Source organism: Stegastes partitus, unplaced genomic scaffold (genome assembly GCF_000690725.1).
Source record: "Stegastes partitus isolate 25-593 unplaced genomic scaffold, Stegastes_partitus-1.0.2 Scaffold173, whole genome shotgun sequence".
NCBI lineage: Eukaryota > Metazoa > Chordata > Actinopteri > Pomacentridae > Stegastes > Stegastes partitus.
Window position 1 is genome coordinate 247,248 of NW_007577904.1, and position 23,025 is coordinate 270,272.

At 41.1% G+C, this 23,025-nt stretch overlaps 1 protein-coding gene across 5 annotated transcripts in view; it reads left to right on the forward strand.

Annotated features, from left to right (window-relative positions):
- The first annotated feature begins 12,637 nt into the window (after nt 1-12,637).
- The window catches only part of meis2a (Meis homeobox 2a), a 79,465-nt gene continuing 69,077 nt past the window's right edge, over nt 12,638-23,025 (forward strand). For all 5 annotated transcript variants that reach the window (XM_008279856.1, XM_008279858.1, XM_008279857.1 and 2 more), the window contains exons 1-6: nt 12,638-13,106; nt 13,599-13,825; nt 15,383-15,524; nt 15,816-15,866; nt 16,325-16,375; nt 16,877-17,026. In XM_008279856.1, the coding sequence (XP_008278078.1) occupies nt 13,095-13,106; nt 13,599-13,825; nt 15,383-15,524; nt 15,816-15,866; nt 16,325-16,375; nt 16,877-17,026 (633 nt within the window). In that variant the 5' untranslated portion in view covers nt 12,638-13,094. The remainder of the gene's footprint in view (nt 13,107-13,598; nt 13,826-15,382; nt 15,525-15,815; nt 15,867-16,324; nt 16,376-16,876; nt 17,027-23,025) is intronic.

Genomic DNA, 23,025 nt, shown 5'->3' on the forward strand with positions numbered 1-23,025 from the left:
GCTGCCATGGAAACGGAGCTTGCACAGGCCACAAAATCATCATTTAATGGAGTAAGATGTTTACATGCCTGGGAATGCTGGCTAATAATGGCATAGCTCAGCTGTCGTATTCTGGTGTCTCATAACTGGATGTGTGTATCCAGGCTGTTTGGTTTTCAAGCTGAAACTCTCAAACTTAACAGCAGAAGTATTTTCAGAATATTAATAGGAGCATTGCTCCTCTATTAATCTCCTCGCAGGAATAAATTTAGATTTTTACAAACAACATTTTTGATTATTATTCTGAAGTATATTTTACTTTTTTTTTTTTTTTGTGAAAAATATGCAGTTGCATCATCTAATTAATGCGAACTTTGTGAGATGGCGTTCCCCATGACAGACCGAGTCCATTGTTTCACGGAGCCAACGCAGCGTTTTGGTTTGATCCCTTCCATTACATCTTCTCAGTCAGGACTCTGTGTGACCCATTTACCAGTCATTAGATCATTACTTGGTTTTAGGGAGCAGCAAACATCCGAGGCCGTCTGAACTTTTCCTGTGGAGTGGAGCCAAGAACCACACGGCTTAATAAACGGTGACAAACATAAGCCAGTGCTCACATCCCCGACATTACTTTATAAAAGAGACATGAGGCGAGTTCAGCCGTATAAAGTCACCGCAGGTTTTGTACGCATGTCTATGCGTGGCTCTTCGCCCGTCCTTTAAGCTCAGCATCATATTCGTACTGCATTAAATTTCAAGTTATCTTTGACACTTGATTCTTCTCTGAACGTGTACTGATGCACTTTCGGTGCTAATTAGCAATTATTTTTGTCAGGTCAATGACGGCTACCGAAACACCCCTCCGTCATTTTCTTCATGAGAAAACGCACTCGTGCAGGAATTCCTCCGCTTGCTTCCCTCAGCTCCTTTTTTCTCCCTGCTTTTGCAGATTCCTCCTTTCTGCTCAGGCATCTTGGGAGAAGTCGTTTTACAGTTCAATCAGGAATTCTAATAAACTGACCTGTGCTTTAATGACTAATTCATTGTCTCCTTTACTACCTTCATGGATATAAAGCAGATTAATGACTTGAGCAAGGTTAAAAACAGTACCACTGTGCTTTTCCTTCAACTGTTATCAATCATCCTTTAGATTCTTAAGAGAGCAACGGAAATTGAAGGAAAATTAGTAATCCTTTTGATGGATGATAGCATAGGTAGGAGTGTACACGTAAGATATAAGTATGGCTATAGCATTAAATGGAAATCGGCTGATAAGTAGCATCAAACGAGGAGCTTGCATTTCAGGATATGCCGTATATATATATGGAACAAACTCTAATGCTGTATGACAGGAGAATTATCATTCTGTGACCACAAAGCCACCACAGTTTTAGTTTAACCCAAGCGAGCAGAAGAAGCCGTATTTTTGATTATCCTCTCAACAGTGGGCTCCTAAATACCTGTTATCAAAATGGTCCAGAGACATAATCTCATATATTGCACTGCACATTTCTTCCCAGTGTTTACAACAAAGGGCTTTTAGGAAAAACTCCAAGGAAAAACTCTATGGCAGTTTTGAGAGTGGAAGCTAAGAATTTCACGTGAGTTGCTAAACTTCTTTGACAGTTTCTTCACTTTTCCTCATACTGTACTTCTTTTTTGTTGAGAAATCCCATGGAAGAGGGAAGAAGAGAAAAAAAAACACAAATAAAAAAAACAAAGAGGAGGCAAAGGGGAACGGCGAGGAAAAGGGAAGACCGGGTATAAGGCTGCGTCTTTGTTTACCATTCTATATTCCCATCACACGTACGTACGCCTCTGCTGCATCTCTGGGCTCTTCCCACTCTTGGCCCAGTCATTTCTGACAATGTTAATGATTTAGTGGAGAGCCCTCCACAACGGATGATTTGTGACATGTAGGAAGGCTGGAAACGGGGGAGGACGAGGCAGGTTTCTGTGGGGAGTGTTTGGGATCCAGGGATGCCTTGAAGATAGTGATTCATTATATTTAAGACAAGTGTGACATCCTACTTCAAGGAAGCAGCACACATATGTATGGAGGGGGAGATTTTCGGGTGGCCAAAGTGGGGAGGGGTAGGTAAGTACAAAGGAATGCCTTAGTGTTTTTGGAGATGACATAGGAATAGGAGGCAGGCATATGGAGACGGCAGACTGGAAAATAATGGGTAATGGAGGAATTTAGCCTCAGGCTATATGCCTGCTTTGCCTACTTCTGTATAACTAGTATATTTATAATTCAAATACATACCTTTAATAATTAACCACCAGTGAATATTAAAGGAGAATGTGGGATATCTTTTCTTCGGATGGAGTCAGGTAAAAACAGTATTAAATTTCAAATTTGACAACACAGAACAAAGGACCGGAGAGGCAAAACAAAAAAAAGTTGTCTGCCATTTTTGGGCCAATTTCTGATTTTGTGCTCAAGCAAATGAACAAAAAGCAGCTTTGTAAAAGTGTGACATTTATTTTTTTAATGCATGTTACTGGCTGTGCTCGAATTATCACAATGTTTCTGGGTTAAAAAATATTTTATTCACTACACGTACGTTTTAGTTAAAGGGCTCAGAGTCGCCGCCTGCTTGTGCAGCACAGTAGGCTTATTGTTTCTTGGTTTCATAATGTAAGTTAGCCGAGGGGCAACTCCCTGGAAACATAAGTGTACAGTTACACAAGCAAACACCGCACTGATTTTCCTGGAGTGTGTCATTCAGTGTTTGATTGTTGTCTGCAGTCGCTGTGAACTTTTGCTCTGCTCTAATCATCAGCATAACAGCGCCAGAAGTGTTGACACCCTTTTGTCTGGGCAAAATATAAAAGTGCAGCCTGACAAACACACATCACGCATGACATCCATGTGACTGAGTGATAATGATCGGCTCGCATTAAAACACGAAACCTGCTTTGCATACAATTACATAATTTCAAACACATTTAGCTTTGCTGCAATTTTGAAAATAAGAACTGTGTTATCAAGTGCATTGAAATTCGGTGTATTGGTGCAGAGCTCTGAGTGTGCCTTTTAAAATAAAATATCCCAAAGGACAGTGTGTTTTGTAGTCTGTACACAAGTGGCACGGAAAAGCTCTCATAGACTGTGTCAACCGATGTTATGCAAACACCAGAGTTCAACAAGAACCAATGCATTTGCATATTCTGGATCTTAAATGTGTTCCGCTCTTGTGCGAGCCCCATTTCTATCTCTGCTCTTTGATGTAGCTCATACATATTGACGAAGCCGCCGAAGAAACCAACCACGTTAACTAAAGCAAGAGCTCAATTTGTGCATCCGCTTTAAAAAGGCTGCATTATTTTGTCCCATTTATATTTCCAGGGTTAATTAGCAAGTGAGAGATTGGACAATTAGTTCATCCATGCTAATTGATTATAATACTACAACTTGATGATGATAGGATGAACATAGAGTCTTCGTTCCATATTCCTCCAAGGGATTTGATAATATATACAATGCTTTTGTGTAATGAGGGTTTTAAAAGAGCACATCAGCTAGGGAAATTGTTAATTCAGTTCCACTCAGATGATACTGAGTTTTTCAGGGCACAAATGAATTGAATGGCAGCGATGTGGGGATCTTACAGAGTGGCGGTGTCCTTTTTGATTTCGATGATACGGATCGCTGGTTAATTTCTGTCAATGACGCAATAGGATATGAACTCTCAAAGATTTGATCGTATCGAGGTCATTTTTTTTCTTACGCTCATTATTGCAAAGCCCTACATTTCATATCTGCAGTGTGTTCCTCAAAGTGAGAGTTTTTTCTTTTGGCATCCAAATGTTTTTTTTTTTTTTTCTGCACAAGCAAATGTGGTGTCTGTGGTGTGTTACGTTTTTCTTCACTTCACTGTTCCTCCTCTGTCCCTTTCCCAACCTCACCGCCATATAGGACCAGCTCTCTCCTCAGTTGTCAAATGTCTGCAGTGTGAAGCTCAGGTATGGACCTCTAACCGCCTCTCGTTGGTGGCCCCGCTCGAGCTCCATCACAGTGTGACAGTCTGTCATGAGCCGCAGGCCGCAGAGCCGTGCAGAGGAAAAAAACTGCAGGAATGTGTGCCTGTACAGCTCACCTGGAAAGTTACACAGGAAGTGCTCCAACTTCCACCTTATTCATGAAATGCCAAAGGAAAGTCACAAAATTTTGAGATTGGCCATGCCGCTACTTTTGATGGGAAATTTTTGTGCTGTGCTGCGATCATCGTTGCCTTTTAGCTCTCATCTTAATTATGCATATTCATATATATTGCTCCTGTTCTGTTTGATACTTATTGCGCTATTTTTTAAAAAGACATTATTGAGTAGGTGCTCATTTTTCAGCCTCGCCTTAAGAAACATTTTTCACCTCAAAATGTTCATCCTCAGGTGTGGCAAATAAAAAAAAACAAGATTCATGCGTTAATGCTGAAGTATTACACTTCTTTACTGTGCTTAATAATTAATAGCCCGTCCCATCACTCTATGAATATTTACATGCAAAGTGTCCCTGGGAGCCATCCATATGCCAGAGGGAGGGAAGTCTGTGTGTTTATAGCATTAAACACTCAAATATCGTCGCAGACCCCATTTCGCCTCCAACCATGAAAAACACTCACTAAAGCATTGCAAGCATTTTATTTGTTGTTGCACAATGTAACCTATTCAACTTCCATTTAGACGTGGCAAGTCAAATTACAGGAACTCTTTCTGTGCTGAACTGAAATCCCAGGACGCCGCTTGTCTAGTTCGAACGTGAAGGGATCAGAAATGAGGCTTTTTTTTTAAGGTGTTGTTTCCAGAGCAATGACATTGTTCATTGAGATCACCCTCCACTTACCGCGTCAAGGTGCCAAAGGTCTTGTTGTCAGTGCCGCTCGAGTCAAGGTGTCATTATGCAGGAGAAGAAATTACACAGCGTACGGAATTATGTCAGGGAGGCGGAATGGTTGCGAGTCAAGTGGGAGGAAAAGAATACGTTCCGATTTTTAAAAGTTTATTTGAGACTGCGCTTTGTGCGAGTGGAAAATCAAACACAAGCGTTGCACGTTTTAAATGATGGTGCGGTTTGTGCAGCTAATTTGGCTAAAGACTTGTGCTGCCAAACATTAATGCGCTACTCCGAGCTTTTCTTCATTCCTCCCCTTGTGTTTCATCCACGAATATAGAATAAACGCTGCAGGAGAAGACTGAAAACTGCTTCAGACTGCAGTCACATTCATAAATTTCCAACCTTTGACCTTTGAGAGAGACTCAGCAGGAGGCACATCAGGAGGGTCCGGGAGTCTGGCAAAAAACCCTTCTTGTTAAAGTTGCACTGTGGCCACTTTAAAGGATACACAAGCTAATAATGGATAAGTAGGATATGTAATACAAATAAATACGCTGTTCCTAGTGAACCTGGGCATGTTTGGCTCTGTTGCTCCCATTGGTGATATTTATCTAGGAAGGGGAGGCTGAGTGTTGTTGTTGCCTCCCTGCAGGTCCCTGAGCTCTCAGATCTCCTCTCTGTCTCCTGTGTGGATAAGTAGTGGCTGCAAAGGCAATGCTGGTCTTTGATATTTCACTCCTCATTTGAATCAGTGGTCGCTTTATTTGACAATGCAAGGTAATTACCTGGGTACCTTGCTTGATCATGTGAACTCCCGCAGAACCAGAGTGGAGGGAGGGAGTATGGAGAGAGGGAGGTGGGAGAGAGAGAGAGAGAGAGAGAGAGAGAGAGAGTTGGGTATCGGAGAGAAGATGGAAATGGGAACACATAAACAGGGAAAAAAAAGAAAAAGGAAAGCAGGGGGACGAAAACAAAACACACAAACAAAACCATCTACATTTGTTTACCTGCATTGTTTCCTGCCAGTATTTCAAACGTGTGGGGGGGGGGAGGGAGGGAGTGTAGAGCAGCAGAGTGTTGTGTTAGGCAAGTCGAGTGTTTTTAAAATGTTCCGCAGCGGTTTTTCTGCTGGGACTGTCCCACGCTGTGGAGGGAGGAAAGCACGAGGTCACACAGTGAAGGTTAGCACAGAAACGCATGGAAGGGAACAGAGATACAGCAAAGTGCACGTTTATTATAATTCAAATGAATAGCTTTTGTCTCCTGGGTTGAGTCATTTGATTAACTTATAGTCACTGTGGTGTGTGTGTGTGTGTGTGTGTGTGTGTGTGTGTGTGTGGTGAGGTGGTTCAGTGAAACCCTACTAATGAGCTTGTGTGTGTTTCACTTGTGCTGAGGCAGAAATAAAAGAAGGAGAAGAAACCAGAAGCCAGTTTTAAAAATCTTTTAATGTCTTTACATTAAAGAGTGGATCAGAATGTACAGCAGATGTTCAGACTGCAAAAATAGATTTTCTTACAGCATCCTCATGGTACACATTTTCATGACTTTATGTTTAAACAGCAATAAACAAAAACAACTTCTTTCATTTACACTTTTTTTTTTAAAAAACGTGCTGATCCTCAGTGGGGTTGGGTTCAGTGTTTCAAATAGCTGGATATGTTTCCTTATCAATGATGTTTATTGAATAGGAGAGCAGTGTTTACTCTGTTGTGTGACTAGAATATCAAAATCCGTCGCTCCACGTGAATGCAGCTGCGTTCAGGCTGACTAACTGAGCTCTCCTTGGAGGAAACCAGCAGACAACTGAGGCATGGACCTGAAGTTTAACTGAAACACTGGGCCAACGTTTCTAAAATAAATAGTAAAAAAAAAAATAAAATACAACCCCTCCTCTGCACCCAAAAATAAAGCAGAATTTTACCGATAAAACTTCTTTATAAAAGCATTTTTAAACCACAAAAACAAACTTTAAAGATTGACCTAATTAAGACAGCAGCTGATTTAGTGGTCTGCTGTATAAAGGAAGTGTATTCATTCATTAAAAGTTCGCTATAAATAAAGAAGAATCACACCAGACGGGCTAAATATATCTTTCAAATCTTCACAGGGGAAGTTTTGCCTCTTTTTTTTCTCACCTTTAATTATTTCCCTCCTATGAAGCAGCTTCCACTTGCGCACATAGTTTGCGTGATATCTTCAGCATTAGTTAGGGTATTTAAAAAAATCTGTTCTTACAGCCTCGCTGAATGCCTCTGACACTTTGAGTTTTAACGCCGCATGCATTATTTCAGATGTGGACAGTGCGCAGCCACTCCGAGGCTCCATTCTTTAACTGTGCGATATTTTTTTTTGTCCATTCTGTAATCATATTGGAACCATGAAGACCTTCGCACTTAGATTTCTGCCGCTTTTTCGCGATGGACAAACAACAGAAGAGCGGAATTTATATTCAAAGTGGAGAGGGGGAATTAAGGCAATTTAATAAAGGCTTAAAACCGCTGGGGTTGTCTCCGCAGCGCCTAAAGACATATTTCCTCTGATCAGCGGAGGAGGGCGACTTTATTGGACATGTTTCTATTTCCAAATCCGCATAACAGGCAACGATGCATGTATTTCCTATAATGTAGATAAGGGAGAGAGGGTTTGATATGTAATAAAAGGTGGGTCTGTGCTGCCTGTTTAAGCCCCTTAAGCCTGATAAATGATGAGCGACAGAGGCACAGCAAGAGGGTCACCGCTATTAACTCCTCGGTTTCCCGGCCTCCACTTAAACTTCTCTCAATTACATCTGGTAATGTGGCTGGATACGGGCCTTATAGGCTTCGACCTGTTCAATCTAACAGGAATAAAAAAGAAGAAGAAGAAAAAAAAAAAGAAACCATACTCAAATGCGCGCAGTGCTTTAGGCTGTCCCTAAAGCCACGTGTTAAGGGGGGAAACACAGGGATTATAGTCTGTGGCGTTCCTAACGCATGCACACCAGGTATTCTGGGACAAACACCCAATGCAAGCTCATTAAATCAGCATTTGGTGTATCTGAGCAGGCGTTAACGACGGGCTGTAATCTCGGCGGTGACCTCAAACTGTGTCACAGCCGAGCAGAGCTGAGACTCCGCGGAGAGCCACGGAGGAAAGTTTAACAGCACCCACTACAAGCTTTTGGGTATTTTTACGCACGAAAAAAAATGCATCTAGTGTTGGAATTTGTTTGTGGAAAATTGCAGCAGCCTTTAGTTTTATATTGGAAATAATTTTATCGATATATGCAGCAATTTAAAATTCTGTTTTCACGCATTCATATTTTATTTTAATAACGTTCATCACTTTTACGCGCAGTTTTTTAAAATCATAAATTTAATCAATGTAATGTTTCATTATTTTAAACTTCGTTTGTGGTGAAAAAAACTCCAAATGGTTACATTTGGTTTATTTCCGCATTTAATAATGATTCTAATAGACTATAAAAATCTTTACCATTACATCAATATTGAACTAATAATATTAACACTCGTAAGTTTTTGATTCGATATCAAGCTGCTGTTTTAATACAAATGATTTCTGATTTATTTGCATACCGATTTATATTCGTAATAAATATATTTTTTTAAATCACATAAATTCGTGAATTCAAAATACATCGTTTAATCTCAAATTAAAAACAACCCACGACTAATAAAGGCCACGTTTTTCTAGTTTGTGTGAGACACTCTCAGTCTTGTAGCAACATCAGTTGTGAAGGGTGTAAACAGTTCAAGCGAATTTATGGTCCAAGCACCGCCAGCAAATAAATAAAAAATTATAAGAAACTAATTAGAGAGAAGCACTTAAACAAAATTTGCATTTTTAGAATAAAATCCATTTTTAGAGTTTTGTTTCTGGGCTCGCACAAATGAAACTATTGGATTGCAGTGGCTTTAATTTTAATTTTAGAGCGCGTTTTTGTTGCCATTCGACGATATATTTCGTGTGCATTTAGCTTTAGTGTATTTTTTACAGGCCTTTTCTTTATTTCTGGCAAAGCTCTCGACAACTCGGCTTCTGCTGCGGCCGCCAGGTGTCGCTAGAGGGCTGCATATTCCCCAACGAGTGTATTAGCGGGAGGAAAAAAGCCACAGTTACATTTTCTGTTGGCCTCCTCTCTCCCTCTCTCTCTCTCTGTCTCCCTCCTCCCTTTACTAACCCTCTGACACCAGACTCTGAGAATCGGTGGAGGGGAAAATGAGGCTTTGGAGCTGAAGAATTTACAGTTAGTCGCGAAACTTTTACAAGTATTTGAGTTGCTCACTCCACTTTCTGAAACCCTATAGTCACATTTCACTCCGGGGTCAAAAAGAGTTCAGATGCAGGGGACTGAGGTAATGTTTTCTACAAGAGACAAACACCGAGGAGCCAAATTCTCCCAAACAAATTCCTACAAAAATATTCTAAAAGTAAATAAATAAACAAATGAAATGTGTGAACAAATGAGGAAACTAATTTGTGGAGCTGCTAGATGGGAATAAATGAGTCGCCCTCTTTAGCTGCATTACTTCTGCTGCGCGTAAAATGTGTTTAAGTGAAATTAGGCACCAACACCTGCATTTTTATTTTATTTTAGAATTGCTGCAAAAACAAGAGAACCGTGAACAAGCTGCAAGGTTGCTGCTTTTTTTTTTTTTGTTACTTCCATTGCCTCTCCTCTGCAGTCAGTCTATGATCCAGTCTTATCTCAGCCTCTCTATACATTAGCTTTGCTAATTTACATAATCTCAAATACTGAAGAGGGCCAAAGAAGAACAAAGTTACAAACAAGATTAGGGCGATTTTATTTGTTCCTCCGGTTGAGCGCCAATTGTTTCTCCAGGAGTGTTTAAGGTCACTAAGAGGATTTGAAGCTCGTTTCATATCAGTGATCTTTTTGAGGGAATTAAATCAACAATGCATTTCTCTCCATATTTAGCAACAGGCTTGTGTGTGAACAAGCGAGCCCTGCAGGGCAACAGAGAGAGAGAGAGGCAGAGATGGGGGAGAGAGGAGAAGGGGATTGTAAGTCCTGCAAAGAGTAAACAGAGGAGTGGAAGTTCAGTTGCTGGTTGCTCATGCAGGCGGTCCTGGTGCACCTTTAGGATGTGACATGCTGTGGATCTTTAAGCCTGGTGACTGTCCCAGTAGTGTTTTCCTTGAAATGGATCCTCTCTCCCTCCCCTAATGAATCCAAACGCAGCTGGCCATGTCCCGCACGGACACCGAGAGCTTTAACCCTAAACTGACCTCAATTTGACACCACCAGATGAAATTTTACCGCCTGTTAATGCCATCTACTGATTTTCTTTTTTTTTTTCATACGCGCAAGACTTGTGGATCTGCACCTGAAGAGAGCCGCTACGTGAAGAAATATAAAACTACTTGAAAAAAAATCATCTGTGATAGTTGTCCTCCTGGAATTGTCTGCCTTGTAAACGCGGCCAGGTTGTACGCAGGGGGAGTTTAAGTTGGCACATGTCTTGTTTATGAGGAAAATTAATTTTAATTAACTATTGAGTGAGTGATGATTAAAATGAAATTAGAAAATTAAACACCGACTTGTGTAATGTCACATAAAAAAAGGCGGATTTAACCTAAATATTGTCACTCATGAAGCCTCGTGTTTATAGCTTCCATTAATTACTCAAATAAATAGTTCACAAAAGAAGAAGAAGAAAAAAAAATCCACGTCGTTAGGAGTCGTTGCTGGAAGTTTTATAGGGAAGGATGTGTTTCTGTGGAGCCGTACATTGGACACGCATAATTAGCCTCTCCTATTTTCACACGCTCTTCTGGTGTTTACATCACTCTCCTCCGGGGCAAATCACATATTTCCACCATAAAATCTTGAAAAAATATCAGTATAATCGTTAAGATCTAGAAGCATATAAAATTAAAAAAATCGCTCGATCGTGCGGATTTTTTAGGAGACTTTCTTGTGCGCTTTTACGGAAGATTAACAAAGCTTATGAAAATATTTTTTTTTATTATTATAGACCAGCCTCAAAACTTTCCCCCTTACTGCGCAGTGAAAGGACGCGCGTTCACAACAAAAGCGGTAGATACAGTATAAGGTTTATGCTACTTACCATGGTTGTCCAAAAGGAGGAGGATGAAAAAAAAAAAAGTCAAGCGTTAGTACACAAATCAATGAGAACGACAGTATTTAGCTTATGAAAATATCAGTCTTCAATAGCAGAGTCTGCCGGGCTGGTTGTGTTTACAGAGTGTAAGAGAGACTTGGAGACGGTGAATGCCTTGGCTCTCTGCGCACCGCTCTGCAGCTCCTTCCCGGGGTATTGCACGTTGAAATGTCCACACAGCCGTTTGTCAAACCCTGCAGTCCTACACTTCCCACCCCCCTTTATGCCAACAAACATAACTGTTGTCACGGTTTCATTTATTAAATCTTTTTCTCCCCCCGTTAAAAACAACAACAACAAAAAAAAACCTCTGCTGTTTCTGTAATCGACCCCCTTAGCAACTCTGCTTAGTATTTTGTTTGTTGGGAGAGTTTATTGACCCTCCAACGGTAGCCACAGCCCATCTCCCTGAGCGTGTGTCTACCTTAATCCTAACCTGTGAATAATTAATTTCCACCATCAAAAATGTCACGGAGCTATAAATGGAGCCTTTATGTGAGCACCTATCAATACAGCCATGATGCCATATTAGCACTGATGGAGCTAAATATTAAAAGGGATAGATGGCCTGCTTCTGTTTTGTGCGTAAAAATGCTCAGGCTCCAAAAAGGGCTTCACTGCAATCGATGGCCGGAGCGTTGCTCCTCCTCTAAACTTCAATCTCCTCACATGATTGATGATCTTGGGGAGCTTTGATAATTGACTACTCTGAGGTAAGGTACGGGTTTCTATCAAGAGAGGGGATTGGCCGAAAGAAACATACAAAATTACTTTCTCCACAAAAGCTTTTTTTCCCCTTGGAAAAGTTCATTCTGGGCTTAGAGGGGTGCTGCGTGCCGTTTAATTTGCTAAAAAGACCAGAGCAATAATCAGCGGTGAGATTAGAAGGTATTACTGAGATATTAAGTATGCACACCGGCTTATAACCACAAACAGATAACAAGTAAGCGTCATGCTCACATATTAAACTCAGCATTCATAAGATGTCTTGTTAATTTTTGCGGAAGATGACTTATAATCTCTTGTTTTTCTATCACGCACTGTCAGGATACATGCAAGTTAAAACATCCACACATATATCGCTACATTTTTCCGTGCGTAAAAGTTTGGATGCGTAATGCGTAATTGTGCGTTAAAATAAACTTTTTGTTCTAAAATCATAATCCATGCAGTTTAGTTCAGTGCAGTCTGTGTTTAATTCAACTCGGAGCGGTTGCAGCCGAAGTGTCCGCTCCGGTAAAACCTCGCTCATTCAACCTTTTCTGCTCTTCTTTTTTTCTTTAGGACTCTGCTCGGCGAAAAGGAATTGGGTGGGAGTTGGAGCTGTGTTGCTTAGGCTTTTTACCCCCAGTGTGGAGTTGAAGCCGTCCCTGTGCCTCGCATATACTCTGCATATCACAAGATTTGGTCTCTCCTCTCTCTTTTCTGGAGCTGCTGTAGGACTGGCTATGGCCACCACTACTTCCGGGATCCGTCATTTCATTCGCCCACCGCTCAGCGCTGCGAACTGACTCTGTTTCTATAAGCAAGCTAGCAGCCAACCTGCCAACACTCGCTGACACTCACTCATCTCAGTCTCGCCAGATAGACGAAATACCTACGGGGGAAAGAAAGGAAAGATCTGAATCGCAATCTCTTAATTTCTACTGCTTTTTTTCCCTTTTTTTTTTTTTTTTTTACAGTGATAATAAAACAAGATAGCGATCTGGAGGCATTAAAGGAGACGCGGACTTGCGGGATGAAAACGGACTAAAAAGATTCGTCCTTCTCTTGAACATCATCACCAACCGTCATTCATTCATTACCTTGACAACCTCTGGCTTTGATTGACAGCTGGAGTGGCAAAAAGCCATGAGACACGACAGTTTAGTTACATGCAGGTTGTTGATGGGCCGATTGTAACCTTCACTTTGGCGCATTTTTTTCTTTTTTTTCCGAGGAAAGAGGGAAAACAAGAAAAATTGCAAAACTCCCTGATGCTACGATTTCAACTGAACCACACTGGCGAATAGGAGAATTCGCAAAGTTGGTTGAAACAGGAATCTTGCCACTAAATCACTTTCTAACCGGGACTGGGATATTAAATATACGACAGATTCAGGAGTTTATTGGAGCGCAGCCTGATGGCGCAAAGGGTAGGTTTTAAATCTCCTACTCTTACCTGTTCAAATCCACTGTAGGGAGGCCCTCGTATCGCTAACCTCTTGTCGGGTGGTGGCAAATTTACAAAGTATTCCTATCAAAGCCGCTATATTTGACATTTTTGCAGCGCTCTCACTCTTCAAGCGAAGTGACAGCCTCTGCTTTTTACCGACAAGCCTCCACGACAGTCGTGGAGCAGTTTCACAGGAGACTCCAAACTAATTCGCTCTTTTCGCCCAACAAACTCTTCTCTCGGGGAGCAGCCAACTTATAATGTTTTTGGTAATGACAAACCGTGTAGCAGATCTAATATATGACACTTTTCTGCACCGGCTGCGACGTATTTTCGCAGCAGCAACAGCTTATTAGTTTCTCCTTTGCGTGTGTTCAGAATGAGACGGCATGCCTTTTTTGTAGTTTTCACATTTGTTTTTTAAAAAAGTAACCGGGAATTCCGCTGACTTTTGCTTTAATCTTATTCCCAGTACGATGAGCTGGCCCATTACGGTGGGATGGACGGAGTCCCGGCGTCGATGTACGGGGACCCGCATGCTCCCCGGCCGCTTCCCCAGGTCCACCACCTGAACCACGGACCGCCGCTGCACGCCAGCCAGCACTACGGAGCCCACGCTCCTCATCCAAACGTTATGCCCACCAGCATGGGCTCTGCTGTCAACGACGTTTTAAAGAGGGATAAAGATCAAATTTATGGGTAAGGTTTTGCATGAAGCAAACACGCGCTCAGATAGTTTTAGAATTTTTCCCCAAGTTTTCAGCTTTTCTCTAAAGTGTGTTTTGTTGGAGTTTCTCTCTCACCACTAAATTTAAATAGTGTTTTGTGCAGGTTTGACCGCACTTTGGAGCTCTATTGTTGGTTAGGGGAGTTTTGTTGATGTGTAATTTTACACTCATTGTACGAGGCATCGTCAAGCCTCCAGTAAGTAAAAGTAAAAGCCTTGAGCCTGAAATACAAGCTATAAAATAATATGGAAGCTCGCTGCTACCAGCTCAGCCTTGAAAGATACAGACTGCAAGGAAGCACAATAATAAAAAATTACATTTTCAACACCAGAATAGTTCTTCCGTTTTGTCAGGTTCGTCCTAGTCTACTTCCCACAATTATTAGTCTATCTTAAAAACAGTCTTGACCCATTTAAACGCTCTCCTTCTTGCCTGCAAAAACTTCTGAAATGTTTTGCAAAAAAATTGCTCTAACACACACTCGTGTATGTATGTACAGGCAGAGCGCGTTAAAACGCACCGTGTGTCTTTATTATTGTACTTTTATAATATTATTTCCCAATAATGAAAGAAAACGTCCGTTCTCACTGGTGAGTGCAAAACTAAAAATATAATTACGCATATTGCGCACTAATACGCACAGAGAAAGTGCCATAATCCACACATATAATCTGGGATGTGGAGCAGAGTAAATCCATCTCATCTCTTTTACTCACGTTTTCATATGGAGTGCAGAGTTTGCCCTCGTTTTTATACCGACACAAATCAAAATGATAGAAATGAAGAACTTCATGCCAGTTTTATGAAGTTAACGCTTGGAATAGAAACAGACGTTTTTCTAAAATTCTGCTCCACTTTTTAGAATTATTTTAATAATTGTCTCATGATGTTGAGAGTTTACTTATTCACCCTCCTCTGATTTACAGTTAAAGCAATAGGCCTATTAAAGAAGGAAAATAAAAGTCCTCGGTGCCTCAGTCTGGAGTGTAACTCTGCAAAATATTTAATTTCAACTTTTTTTCGCAATCTGTATAATTTCTAAAATCCCAGTGACATCTATCCACCGTGTCACTTTTGTTTTTTGCTCGAGTTTTGTTGACTTCTTACTCGGTTTTTGTGTTTGCACTGTAAGAAATGTCAGTCTCAGCAAATCGATTAATATCACATCATGGCTTGAAACGCCAAAACTTCCCGATCAGTGCGTAAAATATTCCAGCTGTCGCACTTGTAAAGTCAAAACAGCTGCTACAAAGAAAGGTCTTGACGCAAAAATATACAGTTTTAGTTTTTGTCTGCCTTAATTTAATATGCTGCAAGTTGCTAAAACAGACGTGAGTAAAAGCTGCACCGCGTCAGGGAAAGTCGAATTATTTCATGTTGGTGTGTTCTAGTTTTTAATTGCAGTGAGAAAAGAATCCTTTTAGGAGCAGGGTGCCGACAGATATACAGGTTGATTGGACATTTTTTGCAGTGGGCATTGTGGAGCCGGTGTGCTGCTTGTACTCAGGCTGTGTTTCCCCTCTTGCAGTCACCCTTTATTCCCACTGCTCGCACTGGTTTTTGAGAAGTGCGAGTTGGCGACGTGTACTCCGAGGGAGCCCGGCGTAGCAGGCGGCGATGTCTGCTCCTCTGACTCCTTCAATGAGGACATTGCAGTCTTTGCCAAACAGGTCAATTTTGCAATTTCAAAAAAAAAAAAAAAAGAAAAAGAAAAGAAAATATTGTGGATGTTGTGGCTTCGTCATGGCGCATAGTTTTCTGCTTGCTTCATACTTTTACTTTGCAATTAAAAAAAAAAAAAGTTGCTCTTGATATGGTTAAAACATAACACTGTTCACTGTAGAATTGCCACTTAACGCACAAGTTGTATTATTTGAAGTTGTGTCATCCAGGATGAAAATAGACGCACATTCCCCACATTTCATGCCAAACTAACTTTGACATTTGGTGTATTATTTTAGGTCCGAGCAGAAAAACCTTTATTTTCATCAAATCCAGAGTTGGACAATTTGGTAAGCGCACCTCTCTGTCTCTCCAATAATTCCCCCTTCTTCTTCGGTGCGGTTTACTCTCCGCCGATACTCTCAAGTGTCCACAGCATCACTCAGTAAATATGTGAACATATGATTTAAACCTCCGCACAGATGTCAGATCAGTTTTGTAGTGAAGCTGTGCGACCACATTTGCCGCTGTCATTGTGCAGTCCTCCCGTCTAACTGACCCAGCTGACCAGTGTGTAATTACTTATTAGATTGTGCAACTTTCCTTAAGAGTTAAAAAAAAAAAAAGGAAGAAGAAAGAAATATTTTTTTTCGCTCTTGCTGGCTGTAGTGCACTTCCTGATGGGCGGATTTTAATTTTAATTTTTTATTTATTATTTTTTTTACAACCCTGCACACATGGAAAGAACATTAATCTTGTCATTTTTTTGGTCATGTGAATTGTGTTTATTTTTGCTCTTTTTTTGCAGATGATACAAGCCATACAAGTATTACGGTTTCACCTCTTGGAATTAGAAAAGGTACATGTGATAAATCTTCTCTTCAAATCATGGCACCTGCACAAAACAAATGTATGTAATTGATAGTATTAAACGTGCAGTGCTGTTAGACGTTGTTGAAACTGAGCCAGGATGCACTGAGAGAAGGTTTTTAAGGATTTTCATATTTACAAAAAAAAAAAAATCAGCAATTGTATTTGATGCAGGTGAAGTGACTATTGGTAAAAACACGTTCTGAGCCTTCTTTGCACATTTGTTATTGATCCGCAGATTTAGTTTCAGCTGCTCATTATTTCGCCAGCTTACGGCATGCTGTTTATTTTTTTGTCGTTCAACTTGTTGCTCCGGTCTCAGGAGAATAATAAGCTCTGCAACAATTTCACTATTGTTTCCTCGCCGCCGATAATGCCTCTTAATTGGAGTTATTCTTGGACTGGCTTTCTTCTTGCCCCCCCACCACCACAACCACCACCTTCCATCCTGAAAAAGGTGTTTTCTTCTCTTTTTTTTTCTTCCTTATAGGTGCACGAGCTCTGCGACAATTTTTGCCACCGGTACATCAGTTGTTTGAAAGGAAAAATGCCAATAGATCTAGTTATTGACGAGCGAGATGGCAGCTCAAAATCAGATCACGAAGAGCTCTCGGGATCGTCGACTAACCTCGCAGATCACGTAAGTAACTGGAGCTTTATTCTGTTTATTAGTGACTGCTTTTTGTCTGCATGCGTCCCTGCTGCTGAGAAACCGTGTGCCGGTGAAAATAAAAAAGACGATGCATGTAAATAATTGACTATTTTTAGAAGAAGAGAAAAAAAAAGGCAATCCCATCGTTGGATGTTTCTCCTAACTTTTGGGCTCCTTGGCTCCTGATCGGTTCGTGCGTGTGTGTGTGTGTGTGTGTGTGTGTGTGTGTGTGACCGTGTGACCCTGTTGTGCCATCAGTAAATAGAGCATGCTCTGTTCTGCAAGGAAAATCTGCCGATCGATGTTCTAAGGTCAAAAGCTACATGTGATACAATAGACTGAGTTATTGTTTTAGTCTTTTGATTAGGGGCAGTCATGTGTGCATAATGCGTCCGTGCTTGCTGGAGGTTTGTGTGTGTGTGTGTGTGTGTGTGTATCAGAGGGTGCGCGTGCGTGTGCGTAAGATCGCTGCCCTGCATTATGGAGCGCTTGGAAAAAAAAAAAACGTGAGGCAATTATCTGTTACGCAGGTTTAACGTTAAAGCAGGGTATCAGCGGTAAGCTTTAGCTTTAGGCCAATATTTAAAAAGAAAAGGGCTTTATATTTGGGGCTGTGGGAGCTGGATATGGCCTGTGCGTAAAGCTGTGGATTTTTTTTTTTTTTTTGCTGCAGAGGTGGAGAAAGTGGTAGCGCATTGAAAGAGATCTCAGAGCTAAAGGCTTACCATCAATGTCAAGTTCACAAGGCATATGATGGTTCGTCTGGAGGCCTTCCATTGCTGTTGATGTTAATGTGTTTAATTGTTTCGTATTGATTGCCGTGTGGTTTTGCTCTGCAGTTGCTTTTTTTTTTTTCTCCGCTGCTCTCCGCTTTATGGCTGCAGGCTCCATAATGCTGAATTCAATTATATGCACCTGAAGTACAGTAGCTTTAAATTTGAAGATCGATTCTCTGGTTTAAATCGTGCATTTTCGGCGTAATAAACACAGAATTCTCTCCTCCTCCTCCTCCCCCCTCCTCCTCCTCCTCCTCCTCCCTCCCCACCCTACGCACTATGGATCGGGCTGACAGTGTAGTATTGAGTTGATATCTGTGAATTACTGCGTCTTGCATGCCTGAGATAAAGCTAATGTTTTGGGTAGGGGGGAGAGAGAGAGAGAGAGAGAGAGAGAGAGGGAGAGAGAGGGAGAGAGAGGGGGGGGGAGAGAAAGAGCGGCTAGTGTAACAAAGTGACTAGTTAATATCTGTGCAGCACAAGGCCAAGCCTATTAGGAATTAAAGCAGATTTAAGTGTTATGCAAAGTCTCTGCGCTACATCTGTTGGGTCTGGCTATTGGCCTAATAGCAGTGGATTCCCTTTGAAAGCCCGTCGCCTTCTTTTTTTTTCTTTTTTTTTTTTTTATTGCAGAGAGCCACGCAGCGCGCAACACAAGGTGAACCGGTGCGTAATTAGAGCAACAACAACAAAAAGAGAGAGAGAGATTGCCGATTGTTGGTCTCAGAAACGGTCAAAACGGCAATATTGTGGTCCTCCAACACAAGTGCAGAAATGAGGCATGCTGTTGTTTATATTGTGGAGATTAGATAAACTAGCCTGTTTAGTTTCATGGCAGATGGTTGACACTCAAGCCAATTTCCAATGGTGCCTCCAGTGCTCAGACACCAGCTTTGTCATCAGTCCACTTGTAAGAAATATTTTGATAATTAGAAAATTAAATATGCCAATAAAGCAAATCAGGAACAGCAATAAACAAAGAAAGTTGCATGACAAGCCATTTATCTTGGAGTCGTTTGGAGTGACCACCTCATTAGGTATTTAAGTTTTGAGGGATTTATTTCACTGTTGTGGCACCAATGAACTTTTTATTATACCTAACTGCTGGCCTGAATTTCACTAAAAGCAGAAGAGAGAGGGGTTTTTTTCTCTCTCCCTTGTTTGCTTTCCGACCTGCTTTGAGCTCGGAAGGGATTTTTTAAAATATTGCCAACACATTACATGCTTATAGCTACTTTTTTTTTTTTAAATAAAGTGTGTGAGAGCATGTGTGTGCCTGCTGATGCTTGAGTGGAAATAATATTTGCAGAGAGGGAAGCCGTTGAGGTGTTAATATGCACGGCGCAGTCATGATCCTACAGCTTTGTAATATATAGTTAAGCAGTAATTTCCATATCTAATTGAAAAGAGTCCGCCTTCATGTGCCTAAAAAAAATTGCTTAGAGGATGGAAAACAATACACAAAAATTGCAATCGGCTGCAAAACTGTGCTGCTGGGTAGAAAGAGCAAATTGTGTCCTACTTGTCTTGATTTATTTATTTTATTTATTCACTTGTATTTGGCTCTATTTTATTATTCATTTCTGTCCTTGCGTCTCATTGAGGAGAGGAAGGCGGTTTGATAGTTAGATATGCTAATTTATTTAGTTAGAATCTCTCACGTCCATTTTTCTTTGCTTTGATATGCATTTTTAATATATAGCCCAGGGCTACATCTCATTTGGTGAAAGTTGGTTTTTCTGGAGATGATGAGGCTCTTCACTGAGAAGGAGGCAGCCCGTTGAGCTTGTTTTTTTTTTTTTCCTCATGTGTGTGCATCTCCTTTCTTTTTTTTTTTTTTTTACCTCTTTCTTTTACCCTCCTCTCCCCTCCTCTTACCTGACAGTCGAGCATAATAAGCACAGTTTTATTTACACTTGAATGCAGCATTGTCTTAGAGATGATTGGATTATATTATAGTGAGAGCAGGATGAGGCCTTGCTGACACTGTTGATTTCCCTTATTCGCTTGCGGTGACTATCTCAACCACGTAGCCCACCCAAGGGTTCCTTACTCATTGCTCTTCCACAGAACAACTCCATCCTATTTTAAAAACAGGAGAAAAAAACAAAGCTATTGTATTACACATGACGGTAGATAAGGAAAAGACAGAGCCGTGTAGTTTTGCAAATGGCTGGTGTGTGTGTACTTGTCAATGGTTTGCTCTCTTGTCTTTTAATTAATGAATAAAATTTCTGTCTCTTCTGTGCTACATCCAATTAGGGAGACAAATAGAATTAACAGTGTCTGAGTATTATCTGTTCTAATGAATTAGCCTTTGTGTCTTCTTGTGCCATTGTGCTGCTTCTTCAGTCAAGCTTGCATATTGGCAGAGGGCTTTTTCATTTTCTTTATGCACATGTATAATGTTGTTGGAACTGTCTGAGAATTTCGGCATAGTTGTACAGAATCGGTATAGAAAAATTCTGTAGGATTTGCAGGTCCCGCTGCTTTGTTTTGGAGAGCTTTCCTCAGGGAGTGACAGTAGTTCCCATAGTTATGGTGCAGCTTATCTTCACTCTGCATGGCTGGAAAGGGAAAAAAGGGAAACAAGCCTTTTCTGTTTAGATCTGATTCTCGTGTGCAGGCTCTAGGCGCTGTGGACCGCTGGTCAGATATGGTGATGTCACAGGTTCAATCAAGTAATGCAACAGTTCAGCTTGAGTCTATGCAGTGATTTGCTGTGTATCAGCGGAGCTAGGTGCTCAGTACAGTCCTGTCCTATTTCTGTATGTCACTATAGTGGAGGCCTCTGCCTGTGGACAGCGAGCCCTCGGGGCCGAGCTGGCCTGCTGAACCGTGGAATTTCTCAGTTTTGGAGGTGTTCTAATTCTACTAGCTTTGTTCTCCTCAGGGACCGACTACGTTTGGGTCTCATGAAAACAGTGCATTGTTGACTTGGGCTGCTCTGTCTGTTCCACACAATTGTTTTGTGATGGTGGGATGTCTGGCCTTACATTTCCTATTTGATTAGTGCTCAGAGACAAGGCCCTGTTGGCAGGCATATCTAATCATCGCTACTGTGGCTCAAGAGAGGCCATGCTCACTTGTTGCATCTCCCACACTCCCGTTTCTTTAACTGTGCTGTAAATGACGGCAATAAACAGTTGCTCAGCAGCCCTTTTGGATCATGAGATTACATGTATGTTTACTGGTAGTGAAATGCAGCACACAGAGGTACGGATAATGCAGACATAAATGTAAACAGTGTTTTGAAAGCTAGAGTTATTTGTCATGAAAAATAAATACAAGCTGAATTGTCCATATTGAACTGTCAGTTTTATATTGTCATTTATGTGGCGTTTTATTTTTTGGATATGTCACTTTGACGTGTGCCAAAGCCCATGAATCACAATAGCAAACACAGTTTTTAATTTAATCTTTTCTTTCCGAAGACATATTTGCACATATAATGTGGCATCAATACAGTGAGTAAGATTGTTTCTGCCTCAGAGAAAGTTTTCAGGCATAAATACAATCAGTCAGTCCCGCTTGTCTGTTAAAACATGCTGTGGTGAAATATTAGCTGCTAAATTAAGGACTCTTTATATTGGGGATAATTGAGGGTGTTGTAAATACTCAGCTGTTCAATAGAGGTGCACCTACACTTTTCTAAAGGGGTTGTGTATAATTACGAGTTCAACGCGACAAAAAACATGCAAGGAGTTTTTCCTCTTTCTTTGTTTATGCCATGTGGCAAGATGTGTCTTGAAATGTCAGCTCGCTTTATGATTTATGGCCCTGTGTGTTTCTGGTGTGTCAGCGATTCTGTTCATGTTCTGTACAGGATCCCTGTAGCTGCTCTTCGCAGTCATAGTACAACACACACACACACACACACACACACACTCGCACACAAGGCGAGTCATTCTCAGCCTTACCTTACACTGCTACTACACTGACAGATTTCTTCCCTTCCCTCTAGGTTTCAAGGGAATTTGAGGGAAATTCAATGATGCTGCTAAATCAATTTTATTTGAAATTCCTAGGGATGTAGGCAGAGTGCAGGGAGGGAAAGTGAGATTGTGCCAGGCAGGTGTTTGTAAATGAGAAACAGGGGACAGGAGCAAAGGAGATGGCGGCATTCTCCTGCTCTCCTGTGGCCTGGCTGCACTACAAGCCTTCCTTCCCATATTGTCTCCTGCTTTTATATTAATTACAACTTGTGTTATCAGCCGCCAGTTGCTAACCCCAGCAAATAGAAAAGGCTGCCCCCAGAGATCACGCTTCTTTTGTATCTTATTCTCTATCTAGTCCTATTGTGTGCGTTTGTGTGTGCGCTTCCCGCCTGCACATGTATGTGTATTTGCTTGCTGGCATTCTCCTCCTCCTCCTCCTGGTAACACTGCTCTTTAACACAATTAGTGAAGAGCATGGAGTGAACCATGTTTGACTCCTAATTATGCTCAGCTTTAGGGAATAGTCACATGGGCCAGGGGCTTCTTTTTTTTTTTCCTCTCTCTTTTGCTTCTTCCTCTATTTCTTTTTTCTTTTTCCGAGGACTCCTTGTGTAGGTTGAAGAATTCTGTTTGGGTGACATGATTTTTTTTACAACTTGTTTGAACTTTATCAGACCCACGGGGGTTGTGACAAAATGGTTGTGTGTGTGTTTGTGTTGCGCAGTGCAGTGTCTGATGATGCACCCTCCATAGCTCAGAGAGGCCCACTAAATTATTCATGGGGAGGAAAGGCTGTTGCTTTTGTCGCCTTGTTGAGCGTGGAAAGTTAACACTGTTGTTTTGATATTCGTTGTCTTGTTTTGCAGACATGATTATGAATGAGTGCTGACTAACAGGTATTAAAAGAAGTGTGTTTACTCCGCTGCCTCCAGGATCCACTATAGTATTATTATTATTAGGCAATATAAGTTGCTGCAGTCTTTTTTTCCCCTATAAGAGCCAAACTAACAAAGCTTTATCTATATCCATGCATGCAGGCCCATTAAATCCACAGGGTAGCAAATCACAGCAAAATATCATTCCCTTTAACACCATTAGCTGAGGTGTCTTTGAATTTAATTTAGTACCAGCACCATTAAAAATGACACATTACTCCGCAATGATAGCTAAATTAAGTCCTATCGATTCCGCTGTTGCATTAAAACCATGCTGTGGCCATAGCTGGCAAGTGTCGGAGAGAGAGATAGAATAAGAGAGCAAATGTGTGTGAGAG